Source organism: Oryzias latipes, chromosome 6 (genome assembly GCF_002234675.1).
Source record: "Oryzias latipes chromosome 6, ASM223467v1".
In the NCBI taxonomy this organism is placed as follows: Eukaryota; Metazoa; Chordata; class Actinopteri; order Beloniformes; family Adrianichthyidae; genus Oryzias; species Oryzias latipes.
This window is the reverse complement of record NC_019864.2, coordinates 5,651,826-5,678,945: the sequence shown is the minus strand read 5'-3', so window position 1 is coordinate 5,678,945 and position 27,120 is coordinate 5,651,826. Positions and strand designations below refer to the sequence as shown.

At 42.0% G+C, this 27,120-nt stretch overlaps 1 protein-coding gene and 1 long non-coding RNA gene across 5 annotated transcripts in view; one reads left to right on the top strand and one right to left on the bottom strand.

Annotated features, from left to right (window-relative positions):
- Positions 1 to 354: 354 nt before the first annotated feature.
- The window catches only part of tph2 (tryptophan hydroxylase 2), a 28,707-nt gene continuing 1,941 nt past the window's right edge, over positions 355 to 27,120 (bottom strand). The window contains exons 2-11 of one of the 2 annotated variants that reach the window (XM_020703662.2): positions 19,883 to 20,017; positions 19,615 to 19,798; positions 19,339 to 19,502; positions 10,754 to 10,821; positions 10,485 to 10,681; positions 10,239 to 10,374; positions 9,994 to 10,120; positions 9,064 to 9,159; positions 7,138 to 7,271; positions 355 to 1,263 (exon numbers count right to left, since the gene is read on the bottom strand). In XM_020703662.2, coding sequence (XP_020559321.1) covers positions 1,089 to 1,263; positions 7,138 to 7,271; positions 9,064 to 9,159; positions 9,994 to 10,120; positions 10,239 to 10,374; positions 10,485 to 10,681; positions 10,754 to 10,821; positions 19,339 to 19,502; positions 19,615 to 19,798; positions 19,883 to 20,017 — 1,416 coding nt within the window. In that variant the 3' untranslated portion in view covers positions 355 to 1,088. 2 annotated transcript variants of the gene reach the window in all.
- Positions 16,147 to 24,039, top strand: LOC105354165. Of its 3 annotated transcripts, none has more exons than XR_908843.2 (3): positions 16,147 to 18,253; positions 22,621 to 22,760; positions 22,854 to 24,039. It is a non-coding gene; the product is annotated as an uncharacterized LOC105354165 (long non-coding RNA). The 3 variants fall into 3 exon arrangements; XR_002290345.1 differs by adding an exon at positions 19,341 to 19,467 and having other exon boundaries at positions 22,621 to 24,039; XR_002290344.1 differs by having other exon boundaries at positions 22,621 to 24,039.

The window sequence follows — 27,120 nt, the reverse complement described above, 5'->3', positions numbered from 1 at the left end:
TCAACCTGCTCTGGATGCTAGATGGACCAACAGAGAAGGTTCAAGTTCAAAGGGAGCAGAACCTACAACAGCCTGATGTTCTATAGGCCACTATTACAGAAACAGGTTAACCCTTGTGCTATCCTAGACACTTTGACGTTGGGAGTTGGGTCATCTAGACCCACTAGACAGTGCGCTCAACCTTTTTTCTTCAATGATTTGTGATCTTCACTAGTGTCCATGGATTACATGAAATCTTTCCACCTTTATCCAACTTTGTCATGGTAGGGAGAACACGTCAATGTAAGGGTGGGGTCATAGGATAGCACAAGGGTTAATCTATGAAGTTTCAGAGACAGAAACAAAGACAGCAGCTCCAGAGAATCATTTTATTGGTACATCTCAGGTCTGATTGACAGCAGAAAGTATTCATGGGTCACGTCACAGGAACACAACGTGACACAACAGAGCAAGGCGACCCAGCACACACTCAGAACTAAATAAAACACATAAGATGAAACCACTATGTGTCGTGATCATTGACTGTGAAAACAATGGACAGCTCAACCCTTCCCTTCTCATGTTTCCAAATAGGAAGTACCATTGCTTCCTGATACTGGCTCCGCCATGTTGAAACCAGTCGATCTAAGTCAATGTATCTATGGCAACTACTGTCGGCATTGCCATTAATATGATGACTCAGAGCGACTCCGACCAATCACTGTTGACTGTTTTCAACATGGCGGTGCCCATATCAGGAAACAATGGTGAAGGATTTTGCCTGATTTCGCGAGAGCTGGGGTAAGGCATTCTCTATGGGTGACGTCACACCTCGATTCCATTGTTCCATTGTTTTAAAAGTCTATGGTCCTGAACCACAGGTGGAACCAGGTTCAGGATCCACCTGCATACTTTGGAACTCTTAACCGAGGACTTCATCCACACCAAGTCCGGTTCTAAGAGTATGCAGGGGGTGGTTTTGACTGGACCTTTTGGTTCTGTTTTCGACTCACAGAACATCAGGTTACACATGAATAAATGATGAAGAGAAATGCTTAGCAGAAGCGACACAGACATGAAGGAAGCCTGAAGAGTGAGGGGGTGGGGCTTCAGATGCCCAGGTAGGTGTTCATCTTCCCCAGAGCGTCGCAGACAGTGGTGAGGTCGCTGCGCAGGTCCTGCACCACGTTTTCGATGCTCCGCGTGTCTTTGAGCAGGTCCACGCTCTGAGTGTACGGGTTGTAGTACACAGAGAATGGACGCTTAATTGTCTTTGCAAACTCCCTGTTGGAAAAACAAAATCAGTTCAAATGCAAGAGGAAGGAGGTCGGGTCTGGAGATCCTGCCTCCAGAGCAGTCTGTAGAGGGACTTCAAGGTTAACTTTAACTCCACACTTTATCAGACAAAACAAAATGAACTCTCAAAGAAAGAACTTGTGTCTGCTCCCTGAACTGAAATGGATTTGAGTCCACAGAAGATTAAAATAGTTCTGTTCAGAAACAATGAGGGATAGAAGATGATGAGAAGATGGAGCTTTCCGTTTAAAGATTAGGAATGTAATTGAACATCTGTTCTGCTTTTAACTGGCAGCAATGAAGAGATGCTAAAGTAGTCAATGGGCAAACCAGGTTAGTTGTACTTTATTTATTTCTCTGCAATTCGACCCATCCCTCTGGGGGGAGCAGTGAGCTGCAGACTAGCCGCTTGGGGGGCGACAGCTGGCTGGGGAGAGCGGGGATTGATCCACCAACCTTTTGGTTGTTGGACGACCTGCTCTACCGCCCAAGCTAAACTGCCGCCCATATGTTTGTATAAACCATTTTTCTATGGGGTTGAGATCTGGAGAGACTGGCTAGGCCACTCCAGGTCCTTGAAATGGTTCTTATGAAGCCACTCACTTCGTTACCCGGGCAACAGTGTGTTTGGGATCGTTGTCATGCTGAAAGACCCAGCCAGGTTTCATCTTCAATGCACTTACTGATGGAAGGAGGTTTCCCCTCAAAATCTGACGATACATGAAAAATAGCCCCAAATCATGATGCTTCCACCCCCATGCTTTACAGTAGCTATGGTGTTCTTTGGATGCAGCTCAGCATTCTGTCATCTCCAAACACAACAAGTAGAGTTCTAACCAAAAAGTTCTATTCTGGTTTCATCTGACCATAGGACATTCTCCCAATCCCCTTTTGGATCATCTAAATCCTCTCTAGCAGACTGTAGACGGGCCTTTAGCAGGGGGACACGTCTGGCCATGCAGGGTTTGAGTCCCTGGTGGTGTAGTGTGTTACTGACGGTAGTCTTTGTTACTTTGGTCCCAGCTCTCTGCAGGTCATTCACTAGGTCCTCCATGTGGTTCTGGGGTTTTTGTTCACTGTTCTTGTGATAATTTTGACCCCACGGGGTGAGATCTTGGGGGGAGCCCCAGATGGAGGGAGATTCTCAGTGGTCTTATATGTCTTCCATTTCCTAATAGTTGCTCCCACAGGTGATTTCTTCACACCAAGCTGCTTACCTGTTGCAGATTCAGTCTTCCAGCTTGGTGCAGGTCAACAATTTGGTTTCTGGTGTCCTTAGACAGCTCTTTGGTCTCCATAGTGGAGTTCGGAGTGTGACTGGTGTGAGGTTGTGGACAGGTGTCTTTCTATAGATAACCAGTTCAAACAGGAGCCATTACAGGTAACCAGTGGAGGACAGAGGATCCTCTTGTAGAAGAAGTTACAGGTCTGTGAGAGACAGTTGCTTGTTTGTAGATGACCAAATACCTATTTTCCACCATAATTTACAAAAAATTATTTAAAAATCAATGTTATTTTCTGGATTTTTTCTCTCATTTTGTCTCTCATTGTTGAGGTATACTTATGATTAAAATTACAGGCCTTTCTTATCTGGCTAAATCCTTCTTTGGCTCACTTTATATTGTAAAAGAATGAAGTCGTTTTCTAATTAAGGGAACGGTACAGTAAGGGTGCTTCCGGTTTTTGGGATGTCCAAGCCCATGGAGGGTGATAGACAGGAGCAGTTGTATTCTAAAGGGAGTGCCATAAAGTGATAGGGACACCTCAAGGCACATCAAGAAAATGGAATGTACCATTGTCATGGGTGTGGTAAGTGTATCATGAAATATCTGCAAGGATAATGTAAGTTGCATGCATCTATGAAGTACGAGGGATGCTGTTACACGATGCCCTCACGCCACACTAGTCAGTAATAGAATGTAAGTACTGGCTGCTTACTGACGATGCACGAATGTACACACATAGGGTGTGCAGGTGATATGTCAGTGCCTGTAGAAGGCCTATAGGATGTTTGTGTGGACAAACTACAATCTAATCATCTAATTTTCTCATTTCTAACAATTTGGCTGCCTGCGAAGAGTGTGCACCTTTCACGTGAACAGTACGTACTAGCTCCTTTGAGCAGCACGTAAGATTTAGGGGGATTTAAAAGATGTAATATCTGTGTCTCACCTACTTAACCTTTACCTAACCTTACGTGTTGTATAAGTGTTTACAAAAACCTGTCGCTTGCAGCATGCCCGTTGAAAAAATTTCAAGAAAAGGATTGCTCTATAACCTTTTTTTAGCGTGGCCCACCCGTGTGCAGGTACATGTTTACCCATTTGCCTCCGCAGACAGCCTGTATCCACTCATAAGGGCAGTAGGGACTAAAGCTTTTGATACACTTGACTTCATAAGCTTTTTTCTAATGACAGACTCGCTGGTATTCCTAAAAGTGAATAGAATTTTATATTTTATTTATGCTTCTCATTTAATTCCTGAAATGCCATAAAGGTTTAGTGATAACTCAGTGCTCCAGGTGTGTTGTGTCCTCAGCGTGTCAAACTCAGAAGTTTAGCTTTTTATTCTTTATGTCAGAATTGTTCCAGATGGGTGTCAGTCTGCTTCGAATCAGCAACGTTTTTGACAGTTTGGGAATTTCTTTCCCATGCAGTTGATGTGGAGCTCATCTTTGATTCTTGTAACCCTTGTGCTATCCTAGGCACTTTAACATTGGGAGTTGGGTCATCTAGACCCACTCGACAGTGCGCTGAATCTTTTTTCTTCAATGATTTGTGATCTTCACTGGTGTCCATGGATTACATGAAATCTTTCCACCTTTATCCACCTTTGTCATGGCAGGGAGAACACGTCAATGTAAGGGTGGGGTCATCTAAGATAGTACAAGGGGTATTGTTAGATTTTGTTGCTTAAAAAAAGTAGATCTGACATACTGAACAGTTCACATAACAGGTGTTTTAAACTCTGTCCATTAAGGAGTTTCTGGATTATTTTCTTAAACCTTTAAAAGACATACTATAATATATTGTCAATAGTTGTGATAGATCAGTCAGCTCAAAGTCACTAAGATTGCCTGAAATATTTAACATTGCCTGGTTAAACTAGTATTGGGAATGTTTGCTGAATTTTACAGTTGAAAAAAAACTAACTTGTTCCAGTTGATGGAGATTCTGAAATGGATGAGGATTTGTCCACAGTTGTCATTGACAGAAGACTGTCAGTCCTAAAAGAAACGTAAAACATTATCTGCATAAAGATCGGCAATGGTCAGCAAAAAATCATTTTCAGCTTTAGAACCATAAAAGTACCTCCCAACATGTGCGTGTTGCTTCAAGGCTTTTTGACTGTGTCGGCAGCCTTTATCGCAGCAGAATGTAAAAAAATCTTTTACTAAATTTTAACTCCTACTGAAATTGTAGCGTTTGTTTTATTAGGGTTGGTTTCGACCCATTTCTTAAAATAGGATTATAAATTAAAAGAAAAAAAGTTAAAAAAATAATAATCATTTCGGCAAGTCGAGACCTGTGACTTTAGTGTGTAATTGGTGACTTGCAGTCTGTAAATCTCACAATTAGGAACATGCAAAATGAGGAAAAGACTTTCAGTGAGCAAAGTTCTGGATACTATTTTTAGATAAAATGAGGAAGAAAGTACACAGCAAAAAAGCAAAATGGATCAAATGTTTTAGGAAGAGGAAGACAACATTGAGCTTCCAGAGAACACAATGGTCTGGTGTCACCAATGTGGAAGTTACTCAAGCAGAAAAACTCAAGACCAAAGAAGGATGGATCCTTATAGGAGTAGCTTATCATAAGGTAAGCTGCTGCTTGCTCCGTGGGGGCGGCGCTTTCTTGGCTCCCCTCTCCTTGTGTGGGGTGAGGGATGTGGGGCCTGGCGCTTCGGGGGATGCGGCCCCTGGGCTGAGGAGACCTGGGCCCAATGGGGGACGGTGGTCTCATCACCCAGGGACAGCCTACCAGTTGTCCCCCATTTACCCTCTTCCTCATATAATATAATATTTCATTAATATCAGCATTAACTCCTCTATGTTTTAATCATAACTGCTTGAGTGTGTGAAGAGTAACTGTGTAGAGGAGCAGATGATCTGGAGAGTTAGATAAGTGCGTCACCCTGAATAAAACTAGATCTACTTTTTAGATAATTCAGCTTTTTTGCATTAAAGCCAAGCCGCATCCCACGTAACCGTTACGGCAAGTCATCAGTGAGTGAAGCTAATGAAGGATTCATTTTAAGGGGGCTTGGAAGGACTAAAAATAATGCAGAAGAGAGAAAAAAAACCTGCCTTTGACTGCCACCAGAACCACGTTGGTCTAGCCCCTTTTGAGATCTCCTGTAGGTAGTGGGCCAATGGGAGAGTGATCCCATATCATCACTTTAGTGCATGGTGTCTGAGGCCCCTGGGAAGAACCTCAGCTACCATGCACTCACCTTGGAGAACCAACACCAAGCCTGGCTACACAATGAGTCCCCATTGACGCCATTGCAGTGACAGAATCTGATCTTGATTTTGTCTACTCATAAAGGGGATCTGAATCATTCCTTGTCCGGCCCATGACTTAGAACCAGTCTGCCACGGGACGTCCTGCCTAAAGCGTCAGCCTCAGACAGCTTAGCTCCAAGGATCACAGGCATTTGGTCTGGTTTCCTCTTTGGGGAGGTACTACGGGCATGTCCCACAAGGTGGAGACCCTGGGGATGACCCAGGCCACGCTGGAAAGACTGGCCTGGGAATCACTTAGTTAGGAGCTGGAGGAGGCGGAGAGGAAAGTTTGGGGATCTTTGCTTAGACTGCTGCTTTGACGACCCAAAAATGGATGGTTGGACAAACAGAAACAAAAAACAAATTGGGAAACTAGGGCTGCAACATTTTGGACTTTTTAAAGAAGAAAGAAAAAATTACAAGAGTCTAATCTCTTTTGTGAAACAGACTTCCTCTTTCAGTTCAAGAGGCAGACACCAAGACAAAACTTCAAAAGTGTCAAAGACTTTGTGTGTGTGTGTGTGTTAAGCTGTTAATGTTGAAGTTGTATCATTGAAACTCTTTTTGTAGTGACAGATTTGTCAGTTGTGATCATTTTTTGTGTTTTCATTTTGTTCCATTGATGCAGATACTGGCATCACTTTTGAACTGTAACGGTTTTCCTCTCTATCGTCACCTTTTGCTGTCTCAGAAAAAGGATAACATTGAAAATCCATCCCTGTAATATGTTGTTCATCCTACTGACTAGTGTACTGAATTGCAGTAACACAATGGTAATGATTAATGATTTTGTAAGGCAGGAATGCCTAAAACACAGATTGAACAACAATAATCTGATTTAACTAAGTTTAGGAAAAGAAAATGAAAAGTTGTTTAAGTCTTTCAATCTATAAAACAATAATCTTCTGGTTTATTTGATGTGGCATCAGCATGACAACGGAAATGCTGTGCTGCCCCTTACTGTTGCTGACTGAAAGCAAGTTTGAACCAAACAGGACTGAAGCAAACACAGAGCCTTGTGGAACAGCAAGGCTGACTGCTGAGTGAAGGAAGATTTATAATTTACATGAACAATCTGGAATCTTTCAAAGAAATATAACGCAGATTAAAGAATTTAACCCAAAGACATACTCTAGTTTTTAAAGTACAATTTAATAAACAAACACTATAGGCATCCTCTTAAATAAAGATTGAACTAAAGTGAGATGTTTGCTGAAAATATGGATTATTAATCTCATCTTCATCTCCTGTGTTTATGCAGGTTTGTGCTATTTAGTTTTAGTTCTGTTGGTCCATCTATGGTGAGTCTGAGGTTTGTGGTGCTTTTTTCTTGAAGCTGAGATGTGTGAGCTGTTCACCTCATTTTCTCTTTGGCCTCCTCAAAACTCTCAGAGACAAAGTAAACCTCCTGGAAGGTGGTGATGAGACACTCTTGGTTGCACGTTGTCTTCGGATCAAACATCCTCACACAGGCTTTGTCAGACAGAGCATGCTGGGGAAAAACATCGGCTGCATCATTTAGTGAACAATCAAGTGCATTTTTTGATAATATGGATAAAGAGGATGCTAGAACGTCAAACTATTTGTCATAAATTGATGCAAACTAGAACAAGCCCAGGTTTCCTTTTAGTTCTGTAACCAGACTGACTCTCAGTTCTGTTGACCCACTTGTTTCTCTAGAACTCAGAACTGAAGGATACATGAGTTGTTTTGCTTTTTTACATAATAAAATATGCTCCATCAGAGAGAAAAATCAGGACAAATGTTTGCAAATGCTGTAGAAGATGGTTTTTCAGTAACCCCAGCTTCAACTTTTGGTGAACCAGAACTTAGATAAGTCACTGTGTCCTTTAGAGTTCTCTGAAGTAGCATCAATAACATCTTCCTGTTAATGTTTAACTTGGATCCAGTTCCAACTGTTTAAGGTCATCTAAAAATGTCACCTCCATACTCATCCTAATCAATGTGTAACTATTAACGGAGACAGGTGCGTCTTATGCAGGAAAACCCCGAGATCAAATCCAAGGTGTGTAATCCAAAATGTCAAGAGATTGAGTTCATTACGAGCACACACCACCTTGAAGACAAGAAAAGAAAAAAATAGACAAAACAGACCAACAAATTGCTTAATCAACCCCCTTTAAAAACAAAAAAATAATTCTACAAAGAAATTCTAATATTTGGCAGTGGTTAGCGCTCTTGCCTCACAGCAAAGAGGCCCCTGGTTCAAGTCCCGGCTGGGGGATAAAACGGGTTTAGAAGATGACTGAATGAAGAAAACATTCACATGTTTGCAAGTTTTACAGAACAAACCTAAAATTGACATTGATTTTAGTCAACATCCTGTGACAACATCCAACATTTCAGAATTTCTTCTGGTGGTTTGGACTGTTGCTGCTGTGCAGGTCTGACCTTTGTTATTTTTGCTGGAGAGTCGTCGTTTGTTTCAGTCTGAGACTGAACATGCTCCGTGGCTCTGCTTCAGGTGAGAAAAAAGCTTGGTGGTATTTCCTGTTTTAGAAGGAACATGCCTTCTGGATAATTTGCAGTTCATGTTACGCTGTTTTTTTCTTCTTCTGTATTTTAAATAACTGTAAAAAGTCCACACACGGGTCAAACTTTAACTGGCCAAAAATGTACCAGCCAAACACATTTTTATCTGCCAAATTATGTCACTATTTCACTCAGAAATACAGTCCACCTTCTGAATTTTTTTAGAGAAAATAAACTTAATAGTATAATAGTAATTTATAAATTTTAGAAATGTCATGGAATGGTATTTAAACCGAGAAATGCAGAGAAAACAAGAACAGCTTTAAAATAGAATCCTAGATCTGTTTCCAGGTGATTACATTTTATATTAAATCATAACAAAAAACAGCCTGAAAACAGTTTAATGTTTTCAATTATAGTTATTATATATCATCAACATCAAAGCTGCAGCTCTCATGGGGGAAGGATTAGGTCACAGTTTTTGGTGGAACACTGGCTCTGTAACGCTCCACAGACGCTGCTAAAACACAGTGGATTCAATTCGATTATTATATTTAGAAAATATAATATCCTATGAATTAATTTTATTTTAATTATCCGCCACGTCTTCTGACTTTATACCGGTCTTTTTTGTGTGTGTGTGTGTGTGTTATCTTTATTTGAGTGTTATCTTTGTGTATTGTATTTTTTGTGTGTGTGTGTGTTTTCTTTGGGTGTGTGTGTCTATGTGTGTTGTCATGCATGTGCTATTTTCTTGTGTGTGTGTCTTTTAATTTGTGTGTTTGTTTCACCCTGAGTTCCCCGATAGAGGAGAGCAGTCCGGCTCCGTAGGCCCTCAGATGACCGTCTTGTTTGCAGAGTCCAAATTCGATTGTGAAAAAGTAACACTGAAAAGTACGAGGAGACAACAACATTATTATTTGTGCAGATGAGCAACCATCACGTCATGACTGTTCAGCTCTGTTGATGGACACGGTTTAGTTCCTTTGATCTAAAAGTTCATAATTCTGGAAAGAGTGTGAAACACCTGAAACGCCGCTGAAAGGTCATCCAAGTTCACTGCATTTTCTACATGACTTCATAACAGCCCACCCAAAATAACAGTCATTAGTTTATTTCCGGAGGATGTTGCTAAACCTTTATTTCCCAAACACAAGTCAGCCACGGGGGGGGGGGTGGGGGGGGGTGTTAGTGCAGCAGCAGTACCTGTGAGCTTTATTGGATGTGCTCCCTAAAATGAAAAACATCACTTTTGATTTGTCAAGATGAAGTGTTTCTTTGAAGGAAAGACGAACACACAGGCACGCACACCCTTGTATATGAACACAGATTCAGTTCTTGTGTTCCCCTCCATGTTCCTCTTTGTGAAAATCCCCCACCCCAACCAACCATGCATCTGTGCACACAGAACAAGAAGTTCAGTTGTGGTCGTGTCAGAAAACATCCAACACCGCTGAGTGCAGCACATCATTCAAACCTGCCTGTGGAGTGGAGTTTACATTTAAAGGTGTATGATGGTGTGTGGGATTAGAGATTAGATCTCCTCAACCAAGCAGGAAATATCCTTCTTGGAGGTTCTGGTGGCTCAACAGGGCCACCTTCAGGCAGCATTTTGTGGCAGTCCATCGTCCTGAAGCATTCTGGCTGAGTGCATGATCTTCATGCTAAAGTGTGGATCACCTGCAGTGGAACAGACATTCTGCTGTGAAGTGTTTACTCACCGTTGCCAGTTTCTGAACGTCCTCATCAGAGGCTCCTAAGGAAGCCAAACCGATTTCCTGGGAGAACTGAGCAAACTTTGGATCAGCCAGCAGAGGAACATGACCCAGTAGCTCATGACACGTATCCCTGAGAACAAAACATAACACAAAAACCACCTCAGCATGCGCTAGGAATTTCATGCCTCCCCCCTGGTTTCAGCAGGTCCTGGAGCATTGTAAAGTGGATCAAAGGCAGAGGGACTTACGGTTCTGGGGTGTAGAGCGGGTCAGTGCCATGACGAATGTATTGGGTGCAGTTGAATACTCTAAACGCCAAACCCGCCAGGAAGTCTCGAGGAGACAGGTAGCCTGCGACGGGCCGCACCGTGAAGCCCGAACGCTCTGAAGTGAGGTCACATTGTGGAGGTTAGCTATCTTAAGCTGTGTCTGTTTCTATTTTCTCCACCATCTTTAGGAGTAAGGAGGCACAGGCCAGAAAAAAAAGGTGGTACCTTTGAGAAACATGGACACATCCTCCAGCTGGGGGATGTTGTCCTCTCGGTAGCCACAGTGTTTGGTGAGAAGCGGCAGGTTCTTTAAGTGCTCCTTGCAGGCGTGAGTGGGGTACAGCTTGGTCAGCTCTCTGAACACCACACCCCAGGTTCTCACCTCCTCTGGGGTATACTCAATACGAGGGATGGGCTGCCCACTGTGGGGAGTATGGGTCAGAACCGCTCTGTCCAACAGGAAGACCAGTGGAGGGCGAAAGGAAGATACTTACAACTTATAATTCATGGCCACCTCCACAAAGTACTTCCTGCGCCGGCGATAAACCTCGTCCTTGAAACCCTGGAGAGGGGGATGAAGCTCAGTTCACGTTAACTTTGCTCTATTAGACCGTTGCAAGGAAACTGAATTCAAAATGGAAAGGTGTTTGCAGAGCAAAACTTTGGCTTTTGGAAACCCAAGATTATCATGTTAATGAGCAACCTGTCTGCTTACCTTCTAGACCTCCTTAGTTCCCTTCTTCTTGTCCTAAACCCCCACTCAGATGGAAATGGTGTTTTTGGTGTTTTTAACATGTTCTTATGACATTTCAGTCAGACGACTCATGCAGTAACGAAGATTTATTCCATATTTATTTTAGTTTGGCAGAAGTTTTATTCCATATTTCTTTTAGTTTGGCACAAGGCTCCGTTCAGATACATAAAACAAAGATCTCCATAAAAAAATTTGGGTATTAAACTACCCCTAACGGAGCTCACAGGTGGAAGCTGGGGAGGAGGGTGGGGTGACGAACAAAGAGCTCGCAGATATGGAAGAAGAGGATTGGACCGTACCTTGACTTAAGTAGGAGGCTGAACAGGTGAGTTGATTAGACTGAACCGCCCGCAGGGAGGAGTAACCAGGTAAACGCACTGCTAGAGTTGCCTTCCTGAAATACTCCCAGGGTCGTTCACTTCAGTTAGACAACTCATGCAGTAAAGAAGATTTATTTCCATATTTCTTTTAGTTGGCATAAGCCTCCGTTCAGATACATAAAAACAAAGATCCCCATAGAAAACTAAATGGAGATCAGCAAGAGTTTGAAGAGAAAGTGAATGTTAAGATCAGTATTATATGTGTTTAAGTCAGAAGAAATGTGTTTTGGAGGCATTCCATATTCAACAGACTTACAATTCTGACTGCTATGTGTGACCCGGCACCATTGACTGTTGGGCCGCTCCTGTTCGAGAACAGTGCCACGAAGGGAACACACCATCTAGATAAAAGAGAAAAAGAGCTTGGCAAATTGAACGTGGAGCCAATATCTGCAAAGACGCTGTAGGGAACTATAAATTGAAACAGCCATGAAACTAACCTGTAAGACGACACGAAGCTAAACATCCAAAAATCCGACGCTTCCACTGGCATACCATGATACGAGCTCAAATAACATCCATAAATTCGACGCTTTCATCTGAAGAACTAAGATACGAGCTTAACAGCAATAAATTCGATGCTTCCATCTGCATACTAATAGTACGAGTTTAAGGAACATCCAAATTCGAGCTCAATAGGCATTCTATAATACGAGCTTCAGACATCCTAATTTTGAGGCTTCCACCTGGCAAAATATAGATTTCAAACAACCATAATCCAACAAATTATTTTCCTTTCTGCTACTAACGTATTGGTTGATTTAAGTCTGAAGTCTCTTTGGAATGTGGAGGAGGTCCACAACCCCATCACTTCCAGTGCAGAAATAGGTACGTGGAGTGCAGTCATTGTAGCAGCACCAATTCAAGGTGTGCAGGGGCAACGATCTGCAGGGAAACTGCAGGACGAGCAGAGACTGTGGAATTTGGAAGCCAGCTAACCCCGTCAAGGGTTTTACGTCATCCGCCAGATGTAAGTGCTGACCGGGGGGTAGGGGTTGCAATGGTAAGAGAGAAGTAATCTTTGTCATTTCCGGAGGGACGCACCTTTAGAAGGCCATTGAGGAGCAGGCGAATGGAAGGGTATCCAGGGACCAAGGAGATTTGTAGATGAGGAAGTTCGACATCTCACGTAGCAATGGACTGCAGCTCGGCTGGATTTGATTTGATGCTTTGTACTTGAAATCAGTGGTTCTCAAATAGGTGGACAACAAAAGCACAGACTACTGAAATATCAATTGGCAAAGGGGTGTCTGGATACTGGCAAATGAACAACAATTTGAAATTCATGAGGGATCGTAGGTTTTGATAGTATTTTAGCTGGGCTCAACCTCATGCTTTTAGAGACGGAGTACAACAAGTCTCTAAATGGAGATGCTTGTAGTCAAGTGTCATCTGCTTGAAGCAGGGCAGATTGAGGATTGGCTTGCGACACAAATTTTAACTCTTGGAACTGAAGCTAGAGAGTGTCAGTGATATTGTTTCTACAGCCAGGATAAAATTTGCTCGTGGTGTAAAGTTATTTAAACATTAAACCCTGTCAACCGAAAAGTTAAACTATTTGTCATCGCACTTCTTGAAACAACCTTTGTATAATCTCCACGGCTGAATTCTCTCAGAACACCATGATCTGTTAGTGGACCATTAGCTGTGGATTTGGGTTCAACATCCTAAATTTCCGGCGGCCGGACATTCATAAACCAGTCTTCATTAAATTCCCCCCAAAAAAAACGGAGGACGCAGCCTCAGAAAACAAGTAGAGGGAGACCAAAGACCCGAATCAGTCATCGCCGTTACAAAAACCACTCCAAGCATCGAGAAGGAGAGACCAGAAACGCAAGACAAAGAAACATCCAGAGCAACAGGAACACGGAGATCCAGGACTGAACCAATGAGTTATATCACTAGAGGAGACATCACGTGGTTACTCATGGGAGGAGAGCACCGCCATCTTGGTGAGGTCAAGTTACTACTGCAGTGCATGCATGTGAACATTTTTTGCATAATACCAGTTCATCGTTTGGGTTTCAACTGCCAAAATCAGAGAACTGAGTCCATGAAGGAGGAAGGTATATCATTTCACAGGTAAGTACTATAATTTTTTTCTTTTAATGCTGCAGGGGCTTCATTAATGATACACATGTTGACATGTATGATGCTGCAGGGATGTTATCAACATTCTGCATGATGTACGGATAATTTGCTGTCGACATAAATGTACATTTTATTTAGCTAAACTTGTATACAGCGTACTAGACTATTATAGTAATATACATTACATTTCTGACTCAGTGACTGAACTTTTCTTGCAGGTTTCCAATGGATTCAGACTTAAGGAAAAAGTGGACCTTAGCAATAAAAAGAGTTAACCCAGATGGATCACTGTGGTACCAACTAGTAATACAATCTGGATATTTTCGAAAGATTTATGGAAACCCATTTAGATAAGAGGCCAGACTGTTTTTCTTTGTTGTTGTTTTTTTTAAAGGGGGAAATCTATTGTTCACTTTTGGACTTCTTTTGAACTTCTTTTGGACTTATTATTAATAGACTCATTTTTATAATTTATTGACATTATTTTTTATTGTTATTATTTATTGTTTGTATTGACTTACTATTGATTTATTATTATTATTGACTAGTTGTTGGGTTTTTCTAAATAATTTAAATTACATGTTAAAGAGGTCTAAAACTTCTAAATGTTATGAAATTATTTTTAAAAATTCTTTGTAATAATATTTTTATTTTTAAGAAGTCCTGCAACAATGCATTTTCATTAAAGTTTGAGCTTATAAGGCTGACTGTTTCTCTTCTTTAACAACAACAAATGATCTCTCTCTCTCTCTCTCTCTCTCTCTCTCTCTCTCTCTCTCTCTCTCTCTCTCTCTCTCTCTCTCTCTCTCTCTCTCTCTCTCTCTCTCTCTCTCTCTCTCCTCTCTCTCTCTCTCTCTCTCTCTCTCTCTCTCTCTCTCTCTCTCTCTCTCTCTCTCTCTCTCTCTCTCTCTCTCTCTCTCTCTCTCTCTCTCTCTCTCTCTCTCTCTCTCTCTCTCTATATATATATCTCTATATATATCTATATATATAAATATAATATATTTACATATATGTATAAATATATATAAATGTAAAAATATATATAGTATATAAAAGCTACTTCGACACCACTAAAAGCAATAGAAATCTTTGTCATGTGGGCGTCGTCGACCTCACCAAGATGGCGTCGCGCTCCGCCACCGTTGGCCAGGCTTATAAAGCGGGTGTGTCTCCTCTAGTGATATAACTCATTGGACTGAACTACCTAAAACGAGAAAACAAGATGAACGGATGTCCGCTGGGAATAATGCACATGTGGCACTGTGTGATTTAAAAATTCATTAAAACAGCCCCACATTTAATTTCATTTTGATCTCGGAAATAATCAGTAACATCACTGTTAGAACTACTTAAACTGTCAGTTTGTGTTGAAAAAGGTTTGGGTCAATACCTAATCGGTGCTCTATAGATCAGTAGCTGACCAGCAGAAGAAGTCAAGGCAATCCGGGTTGAATGAGTCAGCAGAATGTGACCAAGTGCGCTCTTTTTGACCGTGATTTTGTATACTTTGCAGGTAAGCTGGCTGAAATCAACACACACATGATTTAAAACAGTAAGGATGTGTCTTAAGTGCTTTAAAGAGGAACATGAGTTAAGTAAATGTGTAGTTTAAAGAAGTTGACATGATTCAGACATCACGTTTTGTTTCCAAGATGGCGGAGGTGGATCGGTGGCGAGCAGTTTAACACACATTAGAAATGTTTGAAACCAGTGTAAGCTAAAATGTAAAAAGTTAAGTGCTGAGAGATGCATAAAAGCTTTGCAGAAGCTTGAGTTTATGGAACAGGCATTTGAACAAAAATGAAAGTGTTGAGAATATTACGTTTTTAGGTCAAGAGCTAAGCTAAGCTAGAGCTCACACATGTAAGGAGTTTAAGTGTTCGCTACTGGAGTAAAATGGATTTGGTGATTTTTGTTTACTCTTAAAAGTTATGTAATCTGTATAAAACAGTGCAGAACTTGTGTTGTATGTGTTAATTGTGCAAGGTTATGCGAATAGATCAGTAGCTGACCAGCAGAAGAAGTCAAGGCAATACGGGTTGAATGAGTCAGCAGAATGTGACCAAGTGCCCTCTTTTTGACCGTGATTTTGTATACTTTGCAGTTTTTTTTCCAAAATTAAATATGTTGCACAGAGAGTGAGTTATGGAGAGAAATTAGACTCAGTTGGATTTGTGCGTGCGTAATTCTTGATTTGTGCAGAAATTAGGATTTGTGTATGCATATTCTTGCTTTGTGTGTGCGCAAATTAGGATTTGTGCATAAATTTGGGTTTGTGCGTGATTTGTTACTCACATAATACGTCATAAGGCTGATAGGGAAATTCTAATGAGCGAGCATTCCACTGGTATTTAAACGAAGCACTTACGGATGAATTTGTGAGACATGAAAACAGTCTCACGCTAGATCCATGCGTAACTTTGGCTTTGTGCGTGTTTTTTTTAAAGATGTGTGTGTGTAAGTAGTTTCAAGCTGTTGTAATCTTAATTTGTGCATACGTAAATTGCATTTTGTATTTTTTTCATTTGATATTTTTTTAAATTATACACAAAGCGTATTATGTGAGTAATACGAGTAAGTAATCCTAATTTACGCACGCACAAAGCAAGAATATGCATACACAATTCCTAATTTACGCACAAATCAAGAATTACGCACGCACAAATCCGACTGAGTCTAATTTCTCTCCATAGTGAGTTGGCCCATCATTCTGAACCGTGTAAAACACACAACACAATTCAGGTGGCCCAACAGCGACAAAACCCCTTCTACATACATCCAAAGATTGAAAAAACGATGCGAGGGACTTCATAGTGGAAGAGAGGCTTGCATCAATTAACCCAGTGCTTCTCAAATAGTGGGGATGCAATGCCAGGGGGAGAACGCGGTAGTGGCAGTTTTAGGCACAGGTAATATGGGGCAATTGTCCGATGTGCAAATTTTACGTGTGGGGCGGTGGTGACAGCGGCTCAGTGCTTGGGGGGGGTTATTGGGGTGCGAAACATTTTCTTTTTCCTAGGGGGGGCCTGGCAAAAAACAATTGAGAAGCACTGAATTAACCAGAGATCCACGACAGAAAATAAATCCAGATGGGTGGAGGACCAAACGTCTTACTTGGATAAAGCGGAAACCCAGATTCGAAAAGGAGTCGCGACCACAGAGTTGCAAAAGACCTGGGATAAAGGAGGAAAATCGACCACCGAGAAATCATCAAGAAAATGCAAAACGAAGGGGAGCCTATAGGTATACATAAAGTCCTGCACAGGGCTTCCAAGAAATGTAGTCGAAAAAACCAGGACTGTTACGACAGCTGAAAGGTAAACTGATAAAGAACACTTTGAGTGTCACCTAACACCAAGAAGATGCCACTGGGAGGGATGGAAAGGCAGAACAGTGAGAACATCTGCGATATCCGCCTTCCCCAGCCATGCATTGCGTCCGGTGCAAAAAACAAATAAAACCGGAAGGATCACGAAGAATAAGGCTGCTGATGCCCAGAATGGATGAACTGCGAGGCACAGATAGGTCTTATATAAGTCGCGTCAAACCTGAATGCTTCAGCGAGGCCACCCTTAGGGGCTGACTCGAAAACGGGGCACTGGAAAGAGCCCATCACATAGCCCCCACTAACCAGCCAGAAACCTCTAAACCAACAAGAGAGAGAGAACAACAAAATATCTGTTGGGTTGAGAAGACGAGGCCGCGTACAAAGCTAACACATACAAGGGTGCTGATGTTAGTTCCCCGACAGAGCGGGTCGGCTGTCCACACACCAGCCGGCCCAAAGGGAGGAAGGGTGGAGCAGAACCAGACGCTGAGCATGCGGTGGTGAAGACACAAGGATCGCCATTTCTGGACCAAGCGAATTAAAATGAGAAAAGGAGCCACAGATGCTGCAAAAAAAAGACCAATTATAGGTAAAATGTCCGCAGATGAGAGACAGGTCCATTGAAAGACCAATCCAAACGCTGGTTAAACTATCGAATGTACACAGCAGCTTTAACAGAAAGAAACAAAAACAGAGAGCCCACATAACAAAGCCAGCTTCGTATGATGGCCAAGAATCACATCTGGCTCCTAAATAACACACAGCAACAGAGAAATACGCCAAAAGCCACAACAAATTTAGCCAGTATGATAACCCGTCCAGGCGAGGACCGCCAGCCCTCACAACCATGGAAAAGACCCCACAATCCCCAAAACGATAACCGGACGATGCCGAACCACACAGCAGAAACCAAACCAGGTGCAGATCTTTACGTTCAAGAGAAAGAACTGCAATTCCCAGGGTCCTTAGGGGCCTGACGTCACCGATGACCGGGTCGGCAGAGAACCAGGAAGAGCCTCGGAAAAGCCTCAACACAGAAAAAAAACACACAGGAAGAGGACAGAATAGCACGCTCACCATAGGGATTCTGGTGATCACGGCATTCAAGAAGGCCCAGATATCTCCCAATCGAGCTCCGCTGACAACCCGAACACTGCAGGACGTTCCCCCAGCAGATGCACGCCGGAGACGTGACTGCAGCGCGCCAAAAGACGCACCAGGAGCCGGGACACTGCCTGCTGAACAGCCGCAAAAGGAGGGGCGGACGCCGGGAAGACGGACGCCCCCACATCAGAAAAGGGGGGACCATCGAGTCCGCAAAAGAACGTGGGGAAGCGGGAAAGAGAACAGCGAGCATGGAGAACCGGTGACGAACGCAGAGCTCGCATAAATGGAAGAAGAGGATTGGACCACACCTGGACTTAAGTAGGATGCTGAACAGGTGAGTTAATTAGACTGAACCGCCCGCAGGGAGGAGTAACCAGCTAAACACACTGCTAGAGTTGCCTGCCTGAAATACTCCCAGGGTCGTTCACTTATTTGATGGTGGAGGACAGATGAAAAGAAAATTAAGATTAAAATTGTATTTCTCAGTATTTTGTTACTCAAATTGTTGCGATTCAGTCGCAGAGGAAAAAAATGTTATGACAAATCTTGCAGCTGTGACTAGGGCTGCACGATCTGAGGAAAACTCGCGATATGCGATATAGGTGATTAATATTGCGATAACGATATAATTTGCAATATATAAACAAATAGCAAAACAACCAAAAACATAATTTCCGTGTTCACTGCAACAGTTTAAAAATTAGACTCCAAATGACCCTCGTCGACGTAGGAGGCAAACATCAAACATAAAAGGGCTCATCTGATTGATCAACAACGTAAACGGGTCCTTCCGATTGGTTAAATGCATAAAGGGATTTATTTCATTTGTTCAATATTTCAAGCTGCCATGAGATTGTTTTAGCAAATTTAAGGCAACCATTTATTGAGATTTTCACCGTCTTCTGCGGTATGCATATTGCACAGTTTAATGTCGCAATAACGATAAATTTGCGGTATATTGTGCAGGCCTAGCTGTGACGTTGAACCTTCAAAAGGAAACCACAGTCTTCCTGCTCCGCTCCATTCTGATGCATCCCCAAATAGACCATGAACGTCTTTGTTTTTCTCTTCTGAGCTGGAATCTGGATCTAAACTGGACGGCTGCACAGCGCTGACATTGCTTGCCATTTTTGATGTACTGCTAATGGGATGGGGGTGTGAGGGGCTGTAAGCTAGTGGGAGAGAGTGTAAACAAATGGATGATGGGAAGTAGGGGTGGGCTTACTCCCCGCCAACAGCTCTTCCCACAACTCTGAGATGAATTCCTGCTGCTCTGCAGACACAGTTTCTTTGATTGAGCTAAAAACGGCATCATACTTTAAAAGACCACTGGGAAACTTTGACAATGGATCAAAAGATGATCGGAGTGGACCTTTAAAGCCTTTTTCTCTTCGGTTGTGCCTTTGTACATAAACTCACAGGGTGATCTGCATCCAGCTCAGATCCGTACATCAGCACTCGGTGGGAGCATTGATCCAGCTCTGAGATCTTCATGGGAAACCAAGGAACGTCTTCATCGTCTGAGGAAACACAACGCATGTAAAAAATGTGAGAAAAAGAGTTCAGTTGTGTTCTGGACTCATCTGTCCAGTCCTGTAGAGCTACATCCACGACCAGTACATTCCATCGACTGTCCTGGACTGTTCCTCCATCTTCCAGCTCATTCAGTCCTGAATTTCTAACGCTGCCGTGTACCTGCATCGTCTGCCCACACGTGTGCTGGAGTGTTGGTGGACACAACACTGACGCTGTCTCTGAGAAGCTGCAGCAGCTCCTCAAACTCTTTCTGACTGCAGCTGCAGTCTGCAAAGATCTCCACCTCATTAGGAACCCGCTTTGAAACCCGGGACTCGATGTGGTTCAGGTTGACCCGCTTCTCCTGCAATAGAGGAACAATCAGAGGGTGATGGAGCAGACCTGGCCTTACATGAGTTTAAGCGGTGGGTGGGTTTGAGGTTCTGACCTGAAATAGTTGAAGAGCTTTGACCAGAAAGCCCACTTCGTTCTTCAGAGAAAACACAACTGCTGTTTTCCCAGAATCCTCTGCAGCCTCATGGTCTGGCCTCTCGTTGATGGGACAGAAGGACGTTCGCCTTGACTGAAAACAGAGAGTCCTGAGTAGACTGTTGCAGAGGTCAGAATCCAGTTATGACACCATCACATTCTTCAACCAGGGATTAAACAGGAATCACATGATCAATTCAGTGTTTACTTGCTGCCTAAGCTAACAAGGTGGATGTGGAAGCTACAAACATGTTGATTTTATTCTGATTTCTTTTTTGGGTCTTCATGGACAATATAAGTGCTTTTTAAAAAAAAAGTTTATTATTATCATTATTATTACTATCGTCTGTTTTACGGTCAACCCCAAAGCAACAACTGATGGACACAATATTTTCAATAGGAACAAAGCTGTTTGTGTACTTTTGATTTCGCTGATTGATGGGAACTCCGAAAGGTTTGGACTTACAGCCATGAGAGACGTTTGAAATCTGGAGAATGTCTGTGCTCGTGTATTAGGGAGTGTGGATTGCTAAAGGGGACTAAAGAGTCTCAGTGCTGATTTTGTGACATTCATATTTTCTGAAATAATGCCTGAAAGAAAGCTAAAGATTCCGTTTTGTTTGGGGTTGCAATAATCATTAGTCTTTTAGCAAAAGTTCTTCCTGACATTTTGGATGCTGGTTAACATTTTTGGACTTACAGAAACTATATCCTAAAAAAACACTCAGGATTTTTGATTATGTCCAAAAACTACACAATCATAATGAAAAAAAAAACTGAGATTGATTTGAAAATAGATTAAAAGATCATTGGATGGGGACTTTGACGCTTGTGCTATCCTAGGCGCTTTAACGTTGGGAGCTGGGTCATCTAGACCCACTAGACAGTGCTCTGAACCTTTTTTCTTCAATGATTTGTGAATGATTTGACGTAAAACATTGCCAAGTTTACCATGTGACTCGTACGCTGTGGCGACCCCTGATGGGACAAGCCGAAAGAGAAAGAAGATTTTGCAATCCTTTTCTAATTCATGGACAATGGAAATCCCTAATTTTTTGTTTGAATTTTTTACTGGACAATGTTTATCATACAACAATCCAAATATCAGTAAAAAATACTCATAAGCCTCATCAACCTTTTATTTTTGATAACTTACATCCCATTCTGTTCAAGCAGCTTAGCTTTAAATGCATTGATGGAGGTTTCTGTTTTGATTCATCTGTATCCCATTGAAAACTGCAACCTGTGGTTGACATAACTACTGACATATACTGTGAAAACAGGAAGATGGTCACTAATGTCTTTAATTAGCAACCCATTAACTGTTTTATTTTCAATGTCATTGGAAATTATATATTATCAATTAATGTTGCACCACTTGCAGTTATCCTACTTGGTTTTGTAATTCTTAAAAATAAGATAATGCTGTACATCAGAGGTGGGCACTAAGGGGCCGCATTCCTGCATTTATTCCATCATACCTTGCTCTGGCATGTTCTGATTGGCTGGACACACCTGAACCAGGTAATCAGCCATGAGTAGGGCAAGGCTATCTGGAAATCATGCAGACACACCGGCCCTCGAGGCCTGGAATTGCCCACGCCTGCTGTACATGGTAGTAATAAATTCTTCAACTGCTTTAATCTTATGAGGATTCAAAAGGTCGATGTTAAAATGTGGCGGCCGTGGTGCAGCAGTAGGGCGGTCGTCCCATGATCGTAAGGTTGCAGGTTCGATTCCCGCCTTGCACGCCCATGAGTCGAAGTGTCCTTGGGCAAGACACTGAACCCCACCTTGCCTCTGGTGGTAGGCGGGCGCCTGTGTTTGGCAGCGGAGCGACCACCAGTGTGTGAATGTGTGTGTGAATGTGTGTGTGACTGGGTGAATGGGTCTGTGACTGTAAAGCGCTTTGTCCTTGTAGGAAGAAAGGCGCTATATAAGTATACGCTTAAAATCACCAAACACAAAAATAAATAAGTACTTGTTTTATTTCCTTTGTGAAGACCAAACTGGACAGTTTGGTTCCTACCAGAGGAACACTTAGGCAGTCCTTGGAACGTTAACGGTATTTAATAGAAGGCATATGAGATGAGAGAGAGGATGACTTATTTTCTTGAAGGAATTAAAAAAAAAAAGTTGTATTAATGTTTGAGCCCCTGATTCTGTATTGAGGGTCACTTAACAAGATAAAAGCGGTGAGTAATACATGATTAGGTTGGAGTCTGAGAGCACCATTGCAAACTCCATTTGCTGCTGGGAGCAAGCACATGCCTTCATCTCAGTCCTAGGTTGGGGAGGAAGCTAGCAGCATGGAATATTTTCCCTGTATTCATTACATACCGGTAATATTCTTACAAAAACGTCATGATGACTTTTGGAAGAAATTTTTTTTTTAAAGGAGATTCCTGGATGGTAAAAAGACACAAGATGAACAGATGTGAGTGTGACTTGGGCGGAAGAGGAAGGAGGAATAATTGCTGGTAACATTTCTCTCACTGAAATCATCATGAAACTTTGGTGCAATTTCAATAAGAAAGATCTGCCTCACTTCCAGATACGCTGGGCCGTTATATCACTATTCACACCGTCATCAATTAGGCCTCCATTCTGACCCAATAGCCCGCCTTTTCTTCTCAGCCAATCACAATTCACATTTTTGTCTTTAATTTTATGGATGTTTATCTCTTTTCATTCTAGACACTTTGCTGGCCCCCCCTCCACCCCGTTCTCCACCTGAAGACAATGCTTTGCCATAGTTTGACCCTCATCATGAACGTCGAGAAACCACCGAGATGGTGGTGGACTTCCACAGGCATCCGCCTGCTGCCCCCTCATTGGTAATCACGCAGAATAGGTACACTGAAGAAATGTGCTGTTACAAGTACCTGGGTGTTCACCTCAGTAATAATCTGGATTGATTTGCTGTGCAGGAAGGCCCAAAGCCGCTTGTTCCTGCTGAGGAGACTGGGGTTCTTTGGAGATCTGGGTCATTCCTGAGGACCTTGGTTTAGTTTAATTTCATTCATTTATCTTCTTCTTCTCCCGTTTTTTCCCTTTCGGGGTCACGGGGCTGCCGGAGCCTATCCCGGCCACGTGTGGGCAAAGGCAGGGGGCACCCTGGACAGGTCGCCAGTCTGTCGCAGGGTTAGTTTAATTTAGTTTATTTATTTCAAACATATAATAAAAACTTGTAATTGATAACAATCGTGCAATCTTTTTTATTTAAGGAAAAAAAGTCTTAATTTGACAGAACTTAAGAAAATCTTTGAAAAGCTTACCCCTCAATATCCATTCAGCTTTGACCCAAAAACTAAAAAGTCAATTGCTGATGATTGATCAATCAATCACCATCAATCACACAAATACCAGGCATTCATTACAATCATCAGACATCAACAACGAACAATCACCACACAACTATTATCTGTTGAGTTTTAGTGTAAGGAGTGAAAACTATTCTTTATATTTATTTGTACATTGAAAAATGTTTGGACATTCTTTTAGTTGTAAATGTAATTATTTCCACAGTTTTCTCCAGTTACTGTCATGCTAAATATTTTTAATGTTGTTCTAGGTTTACTGTCCCCCTTTTATTTTACTTCTCTCTCAAAGGAACCTATTTATAAATGAATTGGAAGCAAGTTAGGCCTTATCTTATTTTAAAATCAAACTGTCTGGAATGCTCTAAAGTTAAATAAGTTTAGTATTTTAGATTGGACAAAAAGAGGATGGTAAATGGCGTATACTTGTAAAACTCCTTTTTACCTTTCTTGAAGGCCCAAAGTGCTTTACACTCACAAACTCATTCGCACAGTGGTGGCAGCTCCGTTGCTGAACACTGGCGCCAACTTTCCACCAAGTGCAAGATGGGGTTCAGTGTCTTGCCCAAGGACACATGGCAAGGCGGGAAACGAACCTGCAATCTCCCGATCAGAGGTCGACCGCCCTACCACTGCACTGCATTTGGCACTGTGAATTGTTCTGATAGCTCTTTTTTTGTAGTACATACAGACGATGGACAGTAGATGTAAATGTTTCCCCAACTAGTAGTATTAGTACATGTGTCCAGAACACATTTGACTTTGTTTATGATTAAAGTACTGTGACAAATTCTGACCTGATGTGTTTGATATAAGGTTTACAACTGATTTTTTTTTGTCAATAATTACTCCTAGAACTTTAGTTTTATGAGCCACGTCGATGTTTATGCTGTTAATCTGTACAAGAGTTGGGGAAAACATTTAATTGTTGCTGAATACCCTCTATGGCACCATCCTGTATGGCGCCACCTGGTGGAGCAGCAGCATCAAAGAGAGGGAAAGACAGAAGCTGGACAGTCATCAAGAGGTCCGGCTGTGTCCTGGGCCAACCCCCTGGAATCAGTCAGGGAGCTAAGATGCAGAAGAGTCCCGGCTAAACTGACATCTGAGCTGGAGCACAAGACCCATCCACTCCTGGAGGTCCTGCCTGCTCTGGACAGCAGCTTTAGTGACAGACTGATCCACCCTCACTGTGTGAACGAGAGGTTCTAAAGATCTTTCCCTCCTGCTGCTATCAGGCTTTACAATAAACATGTTTGACCACTATGTGTGTATATCACACCCCCTTTTACATTCAGAACTACCTTAATCCTTGGTGGCATCGATTCAACAACTGGAAACATTCCTCAGAGACTTTGGTCCAGATTGACATGACAGCATCATGCAGTTGCTGTAGATTTGTCGGCTGAACATCCATGATGCCAATCTCCTGTTCCACCACATCCCAAAGGTTCTCTATTGGGTTGAGATATGGTGACTGTGGAGGTCATTCGAGTTCAGAAAACTCACTGTCGTGTTCTAGAAACTGTCTGAGATGATTCCAGCTTCATGGCATGGCGCCTTATCCTGCTGGAAGTAGCCATCACTGTGGTCAGAAAGGGATGGACATGGTCAGCAACAATACTCAGGTAGACTGTGGTGCTGGAACAATGCTCAATTGGTACTAAGGGGTCCAAAGTGTGCCAAGAAAATATCCCCCACACCACTATACCACCACCACCAGCCTGAAGCGTTGATACAAGGCAGGATGGATCCATGCTTTCATGTTGTTGATGCTAAATTCTGACCCTACCATCCGAGTGTGGCAGCAGAAATGGAGACTCATCAGACCAGACTACGTTTTTCCAATCTTCTACTGTCCAGTTTTGGTGAGTCTATGTGATTTGTACCCTCAGTTTCCTGTTATGTAGTCCATCTGCCTCAAGGTTAAATTTGTTGTGCGTTCAGAGTTGCTCTTCTGCAGACAATGGGTGCAACCAATAGAGTTACTAGTGTCTTTCTACCAGCTGAAACCAGTCTGGCCGTTCTCCTCTGACCTCTGGCATCATCAAGACAGTTCCACCCTCAGAACTGCAGCTCACTGGATACTTTCTCTTTTTGGACCCTTCTCTATAAACCCTAGAGATGGTTGTGGGTTAAAATCCCGGTAAATTATCTGTTTCTGAAATCCTCAGACCAGCCTGTCTGGCACCAACAACCATGCCACTTTCAAAGTCACTTCAATCACCTTTCTTCTCCATTCTGATGCTGGTTTGAACTGCAGCAGATCGTCTGGACCATGTCTACATAAATAAATGCATTTAGGAAATGCATTAGATATTCGCGTTAATGAGCAGTTGGACAGGTGTGCCTAATAAAGTGGCCAGTGAGTTTATGTGTCCATGACAGCAACGTTGTGTGTTTGTAGTAGTGTTGTGTCATGTGCAACATGCATGGATCATACAGACGGCAGCACAGTGCTCTGGCTGAACCTGACAGCAGCAGTCAGTTTGCCTTCATTCATCCCATGAAGAACAGGATCAAACAGGATAAAGCAGCAGCTGCCTTTGTGGATCATCTCATTTTAAAAGGACCGCTTTTGAAAAGGAAACCGACAAACCTGGGCATCAGCTTGATGAAGAACACAACTTCATGGATATCAGAACCCCAACAGTCAGAGCAGAGGGCTAACAATCCCACAGCTGCCCACATCTGGGGCAAAAGTGAGCACAGCCTGCCCTGAGTGTGGACTGAAAAGCAACAGCTGCTGCTCAAGTGGTTTGGCTTTAGAGAAAACAGATCAACCTCATTAGCCATCATTGATGCTGTGGATGAAATCACAAATGCTCTGAACAAAAAGAAATATGCAGCTGAAATTTTCATTGACTTAAAAAAAAAAGCATTTGACTCTCAATCACGACATCCTACTGGACAAAGTGGAGGGGTCTGGTAAAAGAGGACTAGCGCTAATGTGGGTCAAAAGCTATTTAACGGGAAGAAAACAATTAGTCAAGATTGATGAATTTACATCAGAAACCAAAGAGATAAGTTGTGGTGTTCCACAAGGATCAATTCTGGGCCAGCTGCTATTCAATATTTACATAAATGATATATTCAATGTTTCAAAGCTTATGAAACTCATATTATTACCTGATGACACAAATATATTCTACTGACAATTATGGGGAACTTATCAATGTGGTAAACATAGAGTTAACAAAATAAAATCAGGGATGGATTAAAACTAATTATCTTTGAACCTAGATAAAACCAAAGGGAAGTTTTTTTGTAACTACGCCAAAACCAAGCTCTCAATACAAAATAATAATGTCTCAATTGAAAGTGTTGCAAAAATCAAATTCTTAGGGGATTTTATCGATGACAAACTAAGTTGGAAGCAACACATCAGACACATATACAGTAAACTAATGTCTCAAAAAGTATTTCAATCATAAATAAATCTAAACATATATTAAAATACGACAGTAAATATTTATTGTACTGCACCTTCATATTACCATATTTTACCTACTGTATAGACATTAGGGGGAATAATTCTATAATTTTAGCTCACTACATCCTCTCTTTTTACTTAAAAAACAAGCCATCAGAATTTTACATAAAGTCGGATATCTTGATCATACAAGCAATTTATTTTATCAATCCAGACTTTTTGATTTTTACACCAACAACTTCTATACAGAGCCAGTGAGAAATCGTTACCATTCAACATCCAAAAACAGTTTTCAGAAAATGAAGGAGGTCACAGACTGAGGGGATGTAGGAACTTCAAGATCAAACTGATAAGAACCACAAAGAAAAGATTCTGTGTGTCGGTGTGTGGCACTAAACTTTGGAACGGGTTCAGTAATGAGCTCAGACAATGTTCAGATATCCA